This window comes from Gymnogyps californianus, chromosome 1, assembly GCF_018139145.2.
Source record: "Gymnogyps californianus isolate 813 chromosome 1, ASM1813914v2, whole genome shotgun sequence".
In the NCBI taxonomy this organism is placed as follows: Eukaryota; Metazoa; Chordata; class Aves; order Accipitriformes; family Cathartidae; genus Gymnogyps; species Gymnogyps californianus.
Window position 1 is genome coordinate 193,700,273 of NC_059471.1, and position 17,967 is coordinate 193,718,239.

Below are 17,967 nucleotides of genomic sequence, written 5' to 3' on the forward strand. Positions count from 1 at the left end.
GCACCAACAGTATATCAAATACTTCATTGTCTCTCCATATTGCATGTACTGAGTTTATTTGTTTTCTCTAAACATGTGAAAGAAGAAAAGAAAGATATTAAAAGCATCAAAACAGGCTTAGTGCTATATATTTAATGTTTTAACTTTTTTTAAATAGGGATTATGTATTAGATGGGAACCTCTGATTACATGATCCTCTGTTGCTCTATTTTGGATAATTAAAGTTCAGAAAAAAAACCAGGTTAATGTAGAATAAAAAAACCCAAACAAAAATTAAGCAATTGGATGTACCTTAAAAGACAAACAAATAGAAACTGAGATATATTTTAAGTAACTGTGACAGGGGGCATTTCATTACTAATATCAGACAGACTTAAGCAATTCAGTCTCCACATCTATACCCAATATAAAAAATTCTGTTCCTCTGAATCTCTGGCAGAACATCTGCTGAAGTTAATGGAAGAGAGTTATTTGCACGTCTTTGGGAGAAGAATTTAACCTGGTATATTTATCCGGATAAGTGAAAAAAAAGGTATTCTGTCTGAAAACTTCCCCAAGAAAAAAAGTGTTTTTTTATGATAGATAAAAAGTTATTGTACGTTTGTTTTATTCAGAACAGCAGACAAGATGTTTTGCCTATCTGAAAATGAAAGAGAACCAAACAAAGAGATGAATGGAGAAACTGGAAACACAAAGACATCAAATAAAATACCAGGAAATGAAGAGTTGTAAATAGGGTTACTTTGTCGCTGGTTACACAAGTAACTGAATACACAGGCGAGTGAATGAGTTTAAACAAGGGTGTAGGCTTCAGCACATTCTTTTTTAGGGTTAATCACTAGTTAACCTGGCAAGATGAACATGCTGTTTGGGGGGGAAAAAAAAAATCCTTGTTAATTATATACTGCAAGTGCTCTTACTTCCTGCTGCTGCACCTAATCCCACAGGTGCAGGTTGTCTCTTTTACTATTCACTGGTAGGTGGGTCCAGATCGACAGGCACCTTTTCAAAGCAACAAATTCACATAAAGAAGAAACAGCTTAACCTTCCCCCTTTAAACAGGAAAACACTATCATAGTGTCTATTTAACATGGAGGCAAATTTTAAAATACATTATTCCAGTTTCCAAGATGATGTAGAAGCTGTATTATGATTGACACACATCACTCCCACTGGCGAAATTTGCCTGAGGCACCTAGTCAAAAGCAATGCTGCATTGCCTTGGTTTCCAGGCGTTCAAATATTTTGCTGCTGAAAGGTTTGCAACAAGCTTAATACTGCCACTAATATTAGGCTTTTCCTACAGGAGAGATACACCTAAGTTTCTGCACAGCTTTTTGCAATGCAACAGTTTGTCACAAATCTCAATAAAAACCGTGTACATTTGTAAATGCTTATGTTTAATCTCACTTTGGCATTTGTCACAGAACATTTCTTAGCATCAGAGACTATTAAACAAACTTACATTCTTGATATTACCAAGAAAAAAAATCTAGTTTTACCGAGTCACTATCCTGTTAAAGCATTACTGTTTCAAAGATGAGAACAGATGTTAGAGACTAACTATATAATAACAAACTTCATCCCATTTTGTGTTTGCTCTCCTCTCCACCCCCCTCCCCTCCCCTGCATCCTGGAGGGAGACGTTTTAACTACAGCGTGGATGTAACAATGAAATGAAAAGGAGTGATGAGCTGGAGGGGGCTATTGTGAGAAACACAGGAGCTCCTTATTCAGTGTCCACCACCAAATGAAAGAGCACGCTGGAAAATTTCACTGCTTGAAATTTCTCCTCTAAATACTGCAAGGCTTGCCACTTGGGCTTTGGAATGTCAGACTTAAAATATCATTAAAATATTTTTGGAATAGAAACTACTTGTACTCATGACAAGATCCTTGCTCCCTTCTTTTCTTACAAATCAAAATACATAAGCCAGGCAGGAAGATGCATCATTTGTATAATCAGTCTATTATAAAGGTAACATTTTCTTCTCACATGGTTATGAAAAATAAGATGCATTTTCCCTGACTCTAATACATCTTCTTGCAGAAGAAAAAGCAACCTTGGCAAAGGCTAAACATGTATTTTGAGAACTGTCATGCAGAACTTAAGCTGTGATTCTGCAAGCATTTACGCAAACGCTTTTTCATATACGTGTAGTTTCATTGCATTCACGGGGCAACACAGGCACGCAAGTGTCTGCACCAGGATCTTGATTCTGTAGTGCAAAAGGTCTTCAAAATGCTACAGTTCCTATGACAAAATCAGGTATTAAAATATGCTTTTCCCCCCAAAATAACTATGTTCTACTATGTTATTTTAACTTTCCTACTGATTAGCAGCCATCCTTCTGATCTCCATTTAAGAGGTATCTCAAAAATACTGCTGACTTAAAACAGATGATGCAGGGCTTTCCCTCCAATTCTGCAATAGCTTGTTTTTATGGATCTGAAAACAGAAGGGCCAGTTCCCAGGTTTGGGTATACAGAGGAGGAGGAGGAGAAGGAGAAGGAAGGCAGCAGAAGCCCTGAGCATGAGGATAATGACTGTTCTGTGCTCTTTATTTTTAAACAGAGGTCTCCAAGTAAATCCTGCTTAAAAATGAATGGCACAGTATGGCCACACCTGAATAAACACTGATTTCCCAGAAAAAGTCGTTTGCTTCTTAAAACCAGCTAAATGAGGCCACGCAGTACAAGTGTGATATTTGGAAATGGAGGTATCTGGAAGGTCCCAATGTGCATCTGCCTGGTAGGAGGCAGAGTTCCTACTTTGGCCTCTACAGGACCCCATAAGTCAAATGCTGGCACATGTGTGAGGCCCCTTTTCATACCTTTGATCCCCGCATAAAGGCAAGAGCGGAGCGAGAGGCCTGGCATTGTGCGAGCTGTGCACTGCTGTCAGCCCTGGGTCCTTCAAACGGCCTCTCTGCACTTGGTATGACAGGTGGCCTACATGAAGTGAGGGAGGATTAGGTTCCTTCTGTGCCCTCTAAATGACTGGCATAGATTACTGGCTCCTACAAAGGGATTTAAACATACCTTTCCGAACAAAAAGCAGTATATACATATGCATGTAACTGGATGCTCAATTTGTATGAGTAATTGCTCTGGTTATATTTGTAAATGAGGCAAATGCGTGTAGAAATGACCAGCTAGAGACACAATTATTTGTGTGCAAAACTGACTTACATGATGAGAAACTGAATACAATGAAATTATCTACAAGGAATTTGAGGAATAATAATCATTTGAGATTAACAATATACATTTTTTGCCCTCGATTCTACCGCATTCATTCCCTATTCTCATTAATTAACTGGCTTTGTGAACAGAATATTAAAAAATAGAAAAAAATTAGACAGGTTGTACTTCTACATCTCCTAAGGATTGCTTGGGCTTTAAGAGAAACTAACAAAGAGTTATAGCGGATTTGGGTGAGTTGTTTTAAAAAAAAAGTAACCTAAATCAGCTCCTGCATTCCCAAACATCAAAACGTAGCATTAACAAGAGAACACATTGCATCCTTCATGCACTATTTGTATTTGTAATGTTTGAGTTATTTTCCTCCAAACATTTGGTTTCTTTCAGGTGCACAGCAGCCACAATTTCTATCACTTCAGAGCCTAGCGTACTGTGACAATTACCAACAAAAAGACTGTAATAGCAACTAGATTTTTTCATTATTATTTTTAGGAAATCATAAGCCATCACTGCTGTTACTCTTCTTAGTCTGGGTTATTTTGCACTGTTCCTAGTACTTCTGTTGGTGTTTCAATTACTAAAACATACACAGTGTCCATTTAGCCCTATGCGCAATGGCTGGGGAAAGCAATGACTTTGTGACTGCATCACACTCCTTGTGACTGCGTACGTCCCACTTCCTAAAGGGCATTCTGAAAAATGGAGGCTTATGTTGAATGTTTTCTTAAACAGGTTAAAAAAAAAAAAGATGAAGCTTTTTTTTGGGTGGAGTTATTCATAATTCTCTGGCAAGATTAATGAATGGAAGGGTAGACAGCAGCATTTTTACAAACATATCTGCCAAATGAACTGCAAGTCTGTGTCTACATTTCCCACCCTGGCCCTGAGAAGTTGAGGGGTGCCTTCTGGGGAGTGTGCATCTTCGTGTCCAACTATGTAATATCTCAATCCCCTCTCAATACTAACAGAATTAACCTTTTCCTCAAAATGATGAAGAATCATCCAAGAATGTCCTCCTTCTTTTTGAATCCTTTATTATTCCTATTTTTATTTACCTTTTAACTTTTTAATCCCCTTTACCTCTCATCCTCGCTCTAAAACGTTCTGCTCAGTGCTACCTTCCTTTTCTTCTAACACCTCTTTTGTCTAGTTAGTTTCTTCTTATTTCACTATAAACCAGCGTATTTTTCCCTCTTTGCCAAATATTGAGCCTGGTAATCAAAGATCAAAAACTCTGTTGAATTCACACACTCAAAAAAACCCCAAAGCCCTTTTGCCCCCTCCCAACCTCCTTCTCCTTCTCTCCCAGATCCACCAAGCGATCAACAGCTCTGTTTCAGGGACCCCAAGGACAGCACTAAGGTGACCCAGTGAGATCCTCAAACGGAGGTGGGGGACAGGGGCAGAATGCGGTCATCTAACAAAGCGCGATTTTGCACATATTTGCAACTGTATCAAAAGAAAGGGCCTACTGTGGTCACCTTTAAGTCACTTCCATATATGCAGCTATATGGTAAGGAGGGACAAGAAGAGATTTTAAACCATATTAGTTCAAAACACAGCCACATGAGGCATTTAATTAGCTTCAGTGCAGGCTTGCTAGGTTACCGTCACATGACCAAGAGCTCAGCATAAATTCCTCACCCTGTGCCGCCCCCCTCTCCACTTCTCACTGCAGCTGTGAGCCCAGGATATGACCTTGTAATGTGATGTCTTACAGCCTCCTTTTGCAGTTGCAATTTGTAACTTCCACAACTGGTGATTTTAGACCCTATTCAGACTGGACACTCGCTGTCAGTTATGACAGTAACGGCTCTTCTTGGCCTCTACTGCATTTTCACAACAAGGGGAAGAATGTGAAGAAGCAAAACCAAACCCAGCCTATCAAACTCCTTCAACCCAGGAAAAATGTCCTCCAGAATTTGGAAAATGTTTGCTTGGTCAGATCTACAGCCTCCCTGAAGTACAGCTCACACCTGTAGTTTACAACTGTAGTACTATAGACCAGTTCACATCTTGGGCTGTGGGAAAGGTGTGTGGGATAGCTGAAAAGTGAAGGGGCTGTAAAAATGCAAGGATCCTGATAGCCTGTCTATAATCTGGTCATCTCTTCAGGCCAAGCAACACCATTTAGTGAATGTGAGAAAGGCAAGATTCCAGCAACCACCTCCCCGCTCTGCCACTTTCCCTCTCTCCCAAGTAGTCCATCCCTGTGTGACCTGACTCCCAATAGTCCCCTGAGCTTGTGGCAAAGGTATTTTTCAGTTTCATCTTTATCATGAACTTCAACGTCAACATATCCAGGCCAATGGTAAAAGACTTTGACTTCTCCTTCTCATAGATAGTCTACGTAATTTGGCAAGTTTTTCATGTTACCTGAAAGAAGTCAATGAATTTCTAGTTTGTTCAGTAATTTTTTCTTTAGGCTTTTAAGTCTTAAGTGCCTCACCAAGGACCTTTTGGGGCAGCTCCACAGCACAATATATTAACAAGAGGTATTCTAACTGGATTTGATATGAGGTCATTCCTTTGAATGCAAGATTGGGCCTACTTTTTTTCTTTTTTATAAAACACAAGAGCATTTATACAATTCAACAAAAAGTCCGCATGTAACCAAGTAAGAAAAAGTTCTGAAAACATCATCCGAATAGAAATGTTACAATTTGTTATCTTAAGAATAAAGCAAACGCAAAGATAGCAAAATAAGAAATTCCAGAAATAGAGATTTTTCCTTTTATTTAGTATGCATGGATTTTAAAAAAATAATTAATTAAAGCTTGCAAATATTATATTTTTAAGTATAGAACTGCTGAAAGGATTTCTGGCCACCATACAGTCTAGCATGTCTGGCGTTCTTCTATATTTGTGATTTTATTTCTTGTAAGGTCATTAACATAATAATTTCAGTAATTTTTTTGCTATGCTTGGAAAATAAGATTGTTTTAGAATTACATTAAAAAGGGATGAGAACACAGACTTGTGAAAGAACAAAGAATATTTATTGATAGTGATAATGACGATAATTGATAACTTCTTCCTTGCTTTTTTAAAGACAAGATATTCTACTATGATACTCTAATAAAAATATTCTAAAAGCTGAATTTTGCTTTTATGCATAAAAGAGCTCCAACAGCTACCCTTTTTAGTTTTTATTTATACCACACAAACATTGCATAAGCAATGGTAAATCAAATAGAGATTTAGCAAGCAAGGGATTAAATAAGCAAGATTGGGTCCTGAAGTAAGAAATCAATAAATAATGGGTATTCAAGTATGTTGCTTTTACTTGTTGCTTATCCTGTCCATTTGAACAATTTAGCCAAATGATGGAAAGATCCCTACAAAAGAGTATCTAAGTTACAATCCTCACTCTTCCACAACTGAAAAAGTGCATTGAGAATAACCTTTCTAAGCTTTGCTTTGAGAGTTACTCATTGCTTGAGGGAAATGAAATGCCCTCTGAGGGCTGTAGTGGCTGTTTAAATACTCTGTGTAAAGCTATAATGAATCTCTGTAGGAAAGCAAAATGTCAACAATAAAAAATGTGAGCTAACAAAACCCCTATTTTTTGAATTATTATGAACACTAGAAAAAAAAAATTAAAAAGGTTGTACTTACGGGAACGTCAACGTATTTTGCAGCTGCTTTCACCTTCAGAAAATTAAAAATAAAACAACACACAGTAAGTGCTTATTACTACAGATTGTGCACAATTTCAGAATTATGCACAGAAAGAACAACAGAACCATTGTGAATCCAAACACTTACAGTGAATGAAACTAATGATGAGAAGAAAGTGCCTTCATCGTATCTTGACAATTTAGACAGCACACCTTCTAACACTGAAACAACCTGGAGGAAAAGCACAGAGAAAAATGTGAATGCACAATATGAAAAGTAAATATTTGGAATGAGAATGTGAGTTTTTCTTCCTCAGATTTTTATTATTCAGCAGGGTAATGCAAACTGTAAATTTGATCACTTTCTCCATCTCACAAAGTGCTGAAATCAAGGACAACATTCTTTTTGCAGCTTCACCTATCGATCGAACTGATGGAAATCATTGAACCACTGCAGAAATAGAAACCCAATCCAAAAATTCTCTTGAGGTGGGCCTGCTACCCAACACCACTTTGCTGCCTCTTTGCTGCGTGGCTAAATATAGGACTGTGTGTAGCCAGCATGTATTTTGGGTAGAAAACACACATTTTCTAGGACCACGGTTTCTATAATCACAGCTTCAAAGATGATGGAGTACAATTGTTAAAGGTGGTGATCTCAATATCATGTTTCTTTTATCTTTGCTATTGAATAGAAACCCAGCTCTGATTTTACCCAACAGTGTAACAGCACTAGAGTTTTCTGTCAACAGCATGTGCTGTTGAACTGCTACTACATGGCCAAGAAGGGGCAAGAAAATGTATGCCCCAAATCTCTGGTATGGTGTGGTTCCTCTCCCCCATACTTTCACCTGCGATTCTCTGAGTAGCGTGACTCCTCAGCAAGTGGCATGAAAAGGCTTTTTTGCCAAAATTTACTTCTGACCAAAAAAAATCTTATTAATTGTATTAATTGTAGCCTTAATGTCTAAACTTTCCCAAATTAGCCTTAAAGCAAACAAATCCCCTTCTTATGTTATGTGATGTTATGTTGCTCAAGTAATTCATGGTATATAACATAAAATGTCTTTCAGCCGTTGTATTCGTGCACATTTATTTTACACATATGAATTGCTTTCCAGTTTATATAAAGATTGTTTTAAAAGTCATCCCTTGCTCCCAACACAGTCATTCCCACAACCACGAGTATCATTTTATGAGTGTGAGGACAGAACAAAATTCCATCTGGCATGCTGTTAATGGGCACTGTAACAGTGTCACAACAGTGTCACCTCCAGAGGAACTGAGATCATCACTTTACAATAAGCCCTGCTCTTAACAGTTCAAGGAGCAGGAGCAAGTGCAAACCTACATTTGTCATTTATCAATCTAACCTGTCATATTTACAGTGATTAATTAAGACACCAGTACGTAGGTGCCAATCAAGGAATAAAACCACATCAGGAGAGAGAGTGGCAGTTGTTTCTGCACCCCATGCACAGTATAATTACAGGCCCTTTATTAGACCAAATACCAGCTTTTTGCTTTGCTGTTGCATGCCTTTGAGAAGCCGCTGTTCATACTTTAACTCATTTTATCTGACTGGCAAGGATTCTTTCTGCAGAAGGGTGTTCAGTCTCACTGTGCAAAGATCCGCTATGGAAGGGGCTGATCTCACAAACAACATGGTGTCCACAGTGCCAACAAATGGTTCAAATACAAGTGGGACATAAAAGAACAAAGAGCAAAACATCGCAGTGTCAAGGATGTCCATTTAAACGAAAGGATTAGTTATGAAGCTGGAAACTTGTTTTCTGAGATCTCAGTGTATGGACATGTGAAGCTCTAAGAGCATTTCTGCGTATACCTCACATTCTCTGAATTGGTTACCCTGAGACACACTGTGCTTTGTTTCACTGTTTTGTGCTATTCCTGTGATTTGTTAAATGCTTGGTAAGTCTTGCGTACAAAATGCACAGTATAGTCTTTACCAAGTAAAGTCTCACTGAAGTGAAAGTACTCTTTTCATTTTCATAGATGACTTGCAGCTAAAAACAATGATTGAAACACTTATTCCACTGGAACACAAAGGAAATAACACAGAGGCAAAGGCTAAAAAATAATGAAAATATATTAGATGAAAAAAATGAACACACTAGGATATCATTGATGTGCATTTTTCCTGGCCAAAATCAAGAATGAAACATCAGCCTTCCTCTGTACCCTCAGACGCTTTCCGTCCTCAAACAGAAGCAATCAGGATGTCATTGGCATTTCACATCTCAAGCGGGGAGAGACTGGTTAAGCTTCTAAAACGATCAGCCAATGACACAGAATATTTGCTTCCTGCTCCGAGATTTCAACCTCTGGTAATAGTATATGTGATAACTAACAATGCAAATCCCTCTCTATTGACAGCAGTTGTCTCTAGAATTTCTTGTACATCTATCCAGGAGGAATATGACTGTTTTCTTCCGTCTTCTATAATCTCAGATACTAAAAAAAAAAAAAAAATTAATGAAAAGGTTTAACTTTTAATAGCATTATTTGCTCTGATTAAATTCCCCTTTCTTCCTCTTCCTCTTCAGTAACAGTAAAACCATAAACTGACAGGTTAGTTTGGAGTGATGACCGGCAGCATGTAAAACTCAGAACTGTTGAGTTGAACCATTTGTAGTTACATTTACATCAAAACTTCACTTTAGAGAAAAAATGTGTGGTTTCTACACATTTATCAGTAAGTGGACACATTTTGCTTAAACTTCTACAATGATTCTACAAAGCCTTCCTCTTCAACTCCTGTGCAAGCATGGTAGCCGTCAATCTGAAAGGAGATTCCGGCTCCCCCCACCCCCTGCCAGCAAGCTGTGACAAGTGAAAATGAAGGCATGATGAAAATATGACCAGAGTCTTATTTTTTGTCACTAACTCACAAATTGTAAATGTACAGCTTATTTCTCCTACTTTGAAAATCAGGTATTTCTGAGTGGTTTGCAAGGTATAGATAACAAAACTTCTTATAAAATCTTTCTCTTCTGTCATTATTTGCTGTGTCCTTGAAACTATTAGGGACTGAAAGCTTCTCTTTTATATCAAGCACTTAAGACTTTTACTGGAGTAGGGGCGCTACAGTAACACAAGACATTGTTTAAGTTTTCTTCACTTATTCTCCAAGTCCCTATATCATGTCAAAACATACTTTCTTTTTAAACATAAAAACCTACAGTCAATTTCAAGAAATAACAACTTATAAAATGTTTTAAAATTAAATGGTTTGTGGAACAAAATCTCATTAAAAAGTTATACCGACACTGTGGATGTTGCCCATCTCTAAATACAAAATTTAAATACTACTTAGTGATAGGAAGAAAGTTTTCATGTGAAAAATTAAACAAAAAATAAAACTTGCTATTACTTAGGATAATATTGACATAATCAAGTTCTACCAGTTCTACTAGCTGCTAGCAGTTCTTACATATAACAGAAATACAGAAGAGAAACTTATCTGATTAGCAGGTTGCACAGAAATTGTTTACCTCATGGGTTATAAAATTTAATTTTGTAAATTCAATATGATTTGCATGACTACTATTTACAAATGATGTTGTTGTCCCCCTCAATCTCACTGTGTATAGAAAAACTGTGTGATATTTAAAGACATTTCAGAAGTTCAATAATTAGAGATATATTTTCTGCTTTATTATAAATTAAAATCTAAATAGTTTTACCTTTGAAACAAGAAGTGAAATAATTTCTTTAACAGTTTCTTCAATCAAGTCATCTATTTTTGAATGGTATTGTTGCTGTATTTCAAAAGATAAAGAAGCATTAGCATGTATATGAACACACACTTTTGTCATAAGTCATAAATGGTACAAAGCTGATAACCCTGCCAGATCAGATTTACTTAAAATTATCATTTTGAACATCAGAAGAACAAACCCTTGAAAACGATCCACCCAATCAACACTTTCTTACATTCTGTGTTGAAAATTTTCCCATGTACACTGTTGAGTTAAGCAGCTAATGGGGTTATTATTTAGATGAATTGAGTTCTTATTCTTATTCAGGCGAAGGAATGTGAAGGATACTTTTTGTCTTCTCCTATATAATTAAGGTTGCCATGTATTTTTTTTCTAAAGGGTTGGTTTAGCTGGAGAAGCAAAAGACTAGAATAAGATTTAATTAATACAGCATTTCATGTCTGACAACTCTCATTCATAAGTTATTTTAAATGTCCTCTAGAAATAAAATGAGCTCCAATTGTTCATCCTAAAAGAGCCTTTCTGTTAGCACAGTGAGCTGCAGTTTATACAAATCTTACAATATGCTCAAGCAAGGGCAAAATTAAAATTTCATCAACAAAGCAGAATAGATGGTAACAAATTAATAGGCCATAAAAGGCATAATAAAACAGACTTCATTCTCCATAGCCTTTTTCTTCTGCTTTTTCATAAAGAAGGTACCTTTAAGTAAATACTTTTAAAATAAATCTGAAAGACTTTTTAGATAATACTACAGAGTTCCCTCCTGAAATTAGCAGGAACTAGGGATCCCATTCTGTCAAGGAGGCACATCAATTTAAACAGTAATTCTTCCTTTAGAAACATTTATCTGACAGCAAAGATTGTCCCCAATAGCCACTTCACAGAAAATGTGACTTGTAAAGACTAACCCTATCTTCACAGTTCAAGGCTACTTGGAACAGCTAACAGCATAATGCTCGGAGTAAAAGTACTGAGGTCAGTATAAACATTAGCCTAACTTAGCAGCTGCCAGCTGAATAGTTTTCAGAGTTGTATGTTTTTAAAGGCTGTTTTTCATCCGTCTCAGAGTTGCCATACAGACCAAAACATTAAATCTGATCTGCTTAATATATTTAGGAATGATTTTCTGAACAGCGCATCTACTGAACTTGCATTTAAGTTAAGAGAGAATAAAACTATGAGTGGGCAAGCTAGCAACACCAAGCTACTAGTATCTGTTCCAGGTAGCAACACCAAGCGTGTTAATTTTTGGTTTTAATTTCTTTTAAAATTTAAAGCCACTTGGAAAATGTGAGTACATGTCTCAGACAAACGTCAGCAGACATCTCGGAAGACTGAAAGAATGTATTAGAAATACATCAAAGAATTTTCCATAGCTCCAGATATATTTTATTCTACTCATATTAATGTCTTGACCAATGTAATATTCCCTTGATCTGCTAAGGATTTAAATCACCTCAAACTGTCTGACATCTCTTGCTTACACAGTCTTCAGAAGGCAATGGTTTCTTACTCTCTGAAAACAATAAATGATTATTCTCCTACAGATGCATGTCAAAACTATACATATTCCTGTGATCCATGAAAAATCACAGTTGCCCCTTCCATAAAGTGTCTGCAACTTTATCTCCACAGCACATTAAATTAATGGATCTATGTATATTCTAAGATCAGTTCCTATATTTTTTCTTTCTTTTTTTTTTTCTCACCATACGGCAAATATAATTTTGTAGGAATATAATCAGTAACTTCACTGTGTGACCAAGAAAAACAAGAACTAAATCAAATTATTCAAAAATCACAACAAGCTTCAAAAATCATGACATTTATTTAGAAATAATTTTTGAATTTTAAAAATCTGAATTTAATTTCCTTTTTTTCAAGATTTATTTTGCAAACTATGAGATCATAAATCTTTTAACCCACTCCTCCCCAATGCCAACTTCCACTAAAACTGCCACCCCCGACAAAACAAAACTTCAGATCCTCGTGAAAGATTATTTGACTCCAGGAGACAGGCTTTAAGAAGATGGCAAATGTTGTAGAATTCATGGTAAAATTGTATGAGCTGACAAGGTTGTATGCACGATGCTGAAATCAGCACCTGTAGGACTGCAGCTTTTCTACTTCTGCCAGGCTTGCTCAGTGAGAGCAGACAAACCCTCACCCTTTTTGCAAACACATTTATGGATAGTTGTGCCTTTACATTCCTCTGCTGGCTGATGTGATCACAATCCACACGGAGTCTGAATTTAGACAAGTCAGCTCCCACAGCTAAATTATTTGAATACATGTTGTAGAGCCTTTCAGCATCATCCCGAAGCCCCTGAAGGGGACTCTGTCTTTCCAGCTGCCCTAGAGTAACTCCCAGTAAAATATGAAATACAGCTGCAGCTGTAGGAGGTACATGGGAGAAAACTATGCTTAGTGGCAAAGTGTGTCAGGAGATGTAACCAAACAGGACTGTCTTTTGAGGACAATCTGGCTGGTCTTCCAAATGTGGCTCTCTGCTCCTAGGAGCATCCAGAAGGAGACAAAGTATTTTAGTGCCTTTTGACACTTGTGTTTTTGGAGAACAGAGGATTTTGTTGCTAAATCCTGTGGTGATCAGCTGAGAACTCTAACTTGCTCATTTCTACAATATATTCAATTTTCTTTTCCATTTTACCTCACTATGTCCCAATATTGGAGTTGGCTTTTTTAATGACTTTTTTTTTTTAAGATTTTCAAGCTAGCTTTCCTTTGTTTGTTTTAAGGTTGGATGGCTGAGAAAATAAATTGCACATGATCATCTGAACGGAAACTGCTACTGCCAACATACAACATTACTATATTACATAGATATTAAATTCTCTCTGCACTTTTACTATCAAATCGGCTACAATCCTCTACTACTTATGCAGTTAAATGAATCTCTCCTTGAACTCTATGAACCAAAATAGCTTCAGAAACAAGGTTCATCACATGAAAGCCTACTTTTCCCTAAATTTTTCTACAGATAAACATAGCACTGGCTGTGGCACATTCCACTGAAATGGCACATCACTCATTTTTCCCCAAATTGAAAAGTATGTCTCTCTTCTTTTATAAGCATGATAGGGTACTGGGAGGCTGGAATTCTGAAACAACTAAAATAGCTTCTATACATGTTCCGCTATGAAGCACTCAACAGTATTGACCAATGGCATTTACTCTGTTCATGCTACCCAGTTACACGAAACAACAAATAAGCTGTGACTCGGATCTAAGGTCCTGCTCGGATCTAACGATTTGTCAACCTAAGTGGCCCCAGAAATATCTTCTATTTGATTCTTGCCTCCAGCAATATTTCCTGTGGGATTCCTACCTATCATACTCAAAAAGATTAATGTTGCCAGAATACTGCAGTATCTAGGTCATAAAGTTATAAGTTAATAGGTTTTAAACTATTTATCACAAATAACAAAGGCCAAAAAATCTCTGGATTGAATGTTGTGTGAGAGAAAAGGTTTCCCTTACTGCTGCTATTCATTTGACTTGGGATCCATGGACTGTAAAGGAGTAGCACCTGTTGGCTTCTGGTTCAGGAAAGAAGGAAGTGGGATACTGCTCACCGTACAACTACCCAAGATTACATCGACAGAAACTTAAGAAGCCGGGCAGGCAACTGTTTGAGAAATAGCAGCAATTGGTACGTTACTCAGCTGTCTTGCTGCACCCTTCACCTGTACTCCGTGAATTGCCATTCTGGTTGTCCATGAAGCAGGCTGCAGGCACCAGCAGTTAGTCTGACATAAGGCGATTCTCCCCTGGATCTGCTTCTCAAATCCTCCTGAGGCAACTGCCAACCAATGCAGAAGGCATCCAGCCAGCTGAGCTCTCTTTAAACACAATGTACTGATCACGCCTGTAACCAAATCATGCTGTTCTTCTCTTAAGCTTTAAGATGATATCCAGAAGGCAAGGAGGGGAGGGAGCCCTCCTGAATGGCAGACTTAGTGACTTTTTATGCGAGTGGACTTAACTGGAAGACATTTGGGAGAATGGTGAGCAGTGCACAAAGTAACATAGGAAAACCTGGGGATTCAATCAAATCTAAACTCTAAACTCAAGGTACTATGATTGCTAACCATGACCAGAATGCCCTAATTACATGATAAGGAAGAATTCCCTCCTATCTGACAATTCAGGGTGCAAACTTCTGCATCTGACTTGAACCAGATACACAACTGCTTATAGCTCCACATAGGGAATGAAAAGTGCATGCTGTATTCAAGGAGATGTTTGAGTCTAACCATCTAATAAAATAACACCTTCCATAACTTGCAGAATAAGTTCTAGAAACTGTCAGATAGATATTCAGTGTCGAGTTTTAGGTGAATGAACAGCCCTTTTAAAAAATTTTAACTCGGGCCTTATGGAATGCTTTTCTTGATTGGCATAAAGCATCATGTTTGAGACTAAAATGAAGATGAAAGAGGACAAGGGAAAGAAAGGTAATATGGAAAAAGTTTCAAGACCAAGTGGCTAAGTAGGAGTAATTTGAAATGCCAGAGCTCCTATAGAGGAGTCAGAGATGCAACTGTTTATGTTATGAGATGCTCTCCCGCCTGCTTTGACAGATGGGCAGATTCCAGAAGTATCGCACCCAACAAATCTTGAAGCATTTCAAACAAACAACTATGATATCAGCTACAAGCAACTGAAGAGCCAATTTTTTCTTAAGTTTCAAAAAGAGCCTTGAGAATGGAAGAAACTGATAGACAATAATTCAAAATTTATGAGAAAGAAGGAAGTTTCCACATTATCTGATAATTTCTGATGTGTGAAAGATTTGAGGTTCCTTTGGCTTATTAGATGAACTGGGATGAAGACTAACTTGGGGACTTTGAAAGAAGCATGTATTTCATCACAGGTATGCTAAATTGTCAAACTCTTGCACTGAAAAGAAGCACTGGAAGCATTTGTGGTCATGGTCAGACCTAGCAGGGAACAAGGGCTGTATTTCTGTTTTGGTGTTGCGAAGAGTGTCTGATGGACCTTGAAAATCTAGAGAATGGGAAGATTTCGGAAGAGAATCTGGTGAGGGTCTGTAGTCCAAAAGGTAACTGTGAACGCTCAACTTTGGCTCTGAGGGGGACTGGCTGACAATGCAGGAGGCATCATCCAGAGCAGGCGAGAGGAACAGTGTGACTGTGGAGAATGAGGCTATACCATTTGTCTGCAGGTCTTTATGGAGGTACTGGTATTGTCTGTCCCCAAAGAAGGGTGTGCATGTGTGTATTTGCAGGTTACTGCTCAGACAGTAAGTAAAAGATGAAATGGCAGCACCAGCCTAAGGCAAAGAGCTGCTAGCTGTGGTTTACTTCTGATGAACCTGAAACAAGCTGTTTGTTCCTCTTTTGCCTCACTGAGAGGTGAAACAGTCCATAACTTTGTGACTCGGTAAGACAGGACACTGTGAAGAATTCATCTGGAACCACCTTAAAAGGATGAACAAGGAAAGAAGAATTGAGAAGCTGATGATCAGTCTGTAGCAAGGTCAGGCTGTAAAGGAATTCCGAGGGCTAGGCTAACAAATTAACAAGAAAAGCAATACTGCCATTTAAAATACAAAGTGGCTGTTAATAACCAAAGAAAAAACAAGTTAAAAAACAATGAAAAGACACTTACCCATTGACTAGCAAACTGGTTCATGTCACCGAAAACCAAAAGGAAAAATAAAGATGACAGGGTAGAACAGGAAAATGATGAATGTCTCATTGAATTGGAAAAAAAAAAAAAGACAATTACATCGAATACGCTAACTTAAAAAGATGAGTCAATAAAATGAAGAGCACAGTACAGAAATGGAAAAATCAACAGAAACAATATGACCAAATAATGTAAACGTGAAACTGCCCAAAGCAGACATACTTTTTTGTTGCCAAATTCTGACAAATGTTTTTACCCTCTCTCCAAAACCAAATCAAACAAAATTACACTGCTAATGCATTAGCACAGGGAGAACAGTTTTAATTTTATGCTGGTGGTCTCACCAGTCTACGTAGTACGCCCTTTTTCACTTCACAGATTATTCCTGCTGAGAGTGACAACATGGGAAGGACAGTAGTCAGTGAAGTCTAAATATCCTTCAAAGGCACATCAGTGCTCCATTGTGGAGTACCTACAATCCTGGCAGCAGACTACTGCCAAAACGGTCCCTGTCCTTGGAGACCAAATAAAAAATCCCATTAAATTATGTGATTATTTCTTTCCTCTATTTTCAGCATGTATACAAGCCTGAATGCTGCGTATATGAGCCATTTAAAAACAAACCTTACTTGTTTAAGATCTGGCTGCAAAGGACAATGTTTTGGCTCTATTTTACTATTACAAAAGAGTCTTGAAGTGGGCTGTTTCTCTGCTGCAACCCAAGAGAAATTCCTGGAGGGGCTGTGAGTCAAGAAATCCTCTGAATGTTCAACAGACTCACAGGTCAAAGCAAATAAATTACAGAAGCACTCCGTGTCTTCTCTGGTGGAAGATGAGGGGTTGTGTCTTGCATGATGCTTCTAGGGAGCAATCTATGCATGCTCCTGTACAAACAGAGCTATGTGACACATTTCAGCTAGTTTGAAATTAATCTACTAAGCATAATCTACTAAAGACTGTCTGCAGTGTGAGATGTTTCAGATTAACCAAACATAGGAATTAAACATACAAAATTTCACTTACCTCTTGCCCCCCATCCAGTATGCAGAGTTTAGCCGTCTGTTTTTTGGCATCAACTAAGACATTAAACATTGTACACAGAGAAGAAGGAATACGCAGGTCCGTTGATTTGTTTGTCTTTTGTAGCTTGAGTTCAAATGCAATTCTTGTTCTGTTTATTAAAACACAATTCATAATATGAGTGTCTCTGATAATTCTGAACAACCAGTGTACAAATGTATAAACCTCACTAAACATGTTGGCTTAACAATGTACACACACGTGAGAACATTTTAGAAATAAAATTCTGTAAGTGCAGAATATCCACCCATTCAATAAACAATTGCATTGATAGTAATCTCAAGGTTCTGCACTGCTTCAGCTAATTCAGTTGAATAACAAAAGTATTATCTTCTTGCCTACTAGATAACAATACACTTCCTTGTATGATCACTAAGAACAATTTAAAGCAATGAAAATACCCCACATTTTCCAGCTCTTCTATGTTAAAATGCAGTTTATCATACCAAATACTTGCTTCTAAGAAATATAATTAAAAAATCCTCTTCTGGCTTTAATAGAAAAGAGAATTTTATTGAAGAAAAGGAGTTTATTATTAAGGAAATATTAATATTTATATTGAAAAGTAAGATGTATCAGGAGATACATAATACAAAAAAGCTATTCTCTTCTCACACCAGTGTAAATAAGGAGCAATGTCACTG

General features: G+C 37.4%; 2 protein-coding genes across 15 annotated transcripts in view; one reads left to right on the forward strand and one right to left on the reverse strand.

The window, feature by feature from the left end:
• Window positions 1-17,967, forward strand: part of WNT16 (Wnt family member 16) — an 873,674-nt gene that overhangs the window by 500,065 nt on the left and 355,642 nt on the right. The gene's annotated exons all lie outside the window — the stretch shown is intronic.
• CADPS2 (calcium dependent secretion activator 2) overlaps window positions 1-17,967 on the reverse strand; it is a 327,121-nt gene that overhangs the window by 25,697 nt on the left and 283,457 nt on the right. For 11 of the 14 annotated variants that reach the window (XM_050892956.1, XM_050892951.1, XM_050892946.1 and 8 more), the window contains 4 exons: window positions 17,267-17,414; window positions 10,532-10,606; window positions 6,973-7,056; window positions 6,823-6,855 (listed from right to left, as the gene is read on the reverse strand). In XM_050892956.1, coding sequence (XP_050748913.1) covers window positions 6,823-6,855; window positions 6,973-7,056; window positions 10,532-10,606; window positions 17,267-17,414 — 340 coding nt within the window. Of the gene's footprint in view, window positions 1-6,822; window positions 6,856-6,972; window positions 7,057-10,531; window positions 10,607-16,222; window positions 16,238-17,266; window positions 17,415-17,967 lie in introns of all 14 variants that reach the window. The other 3 variants (XM_050892948.1, XM_050892963.1, XM_050892945.1) reach the window with 1 other exon arrangement.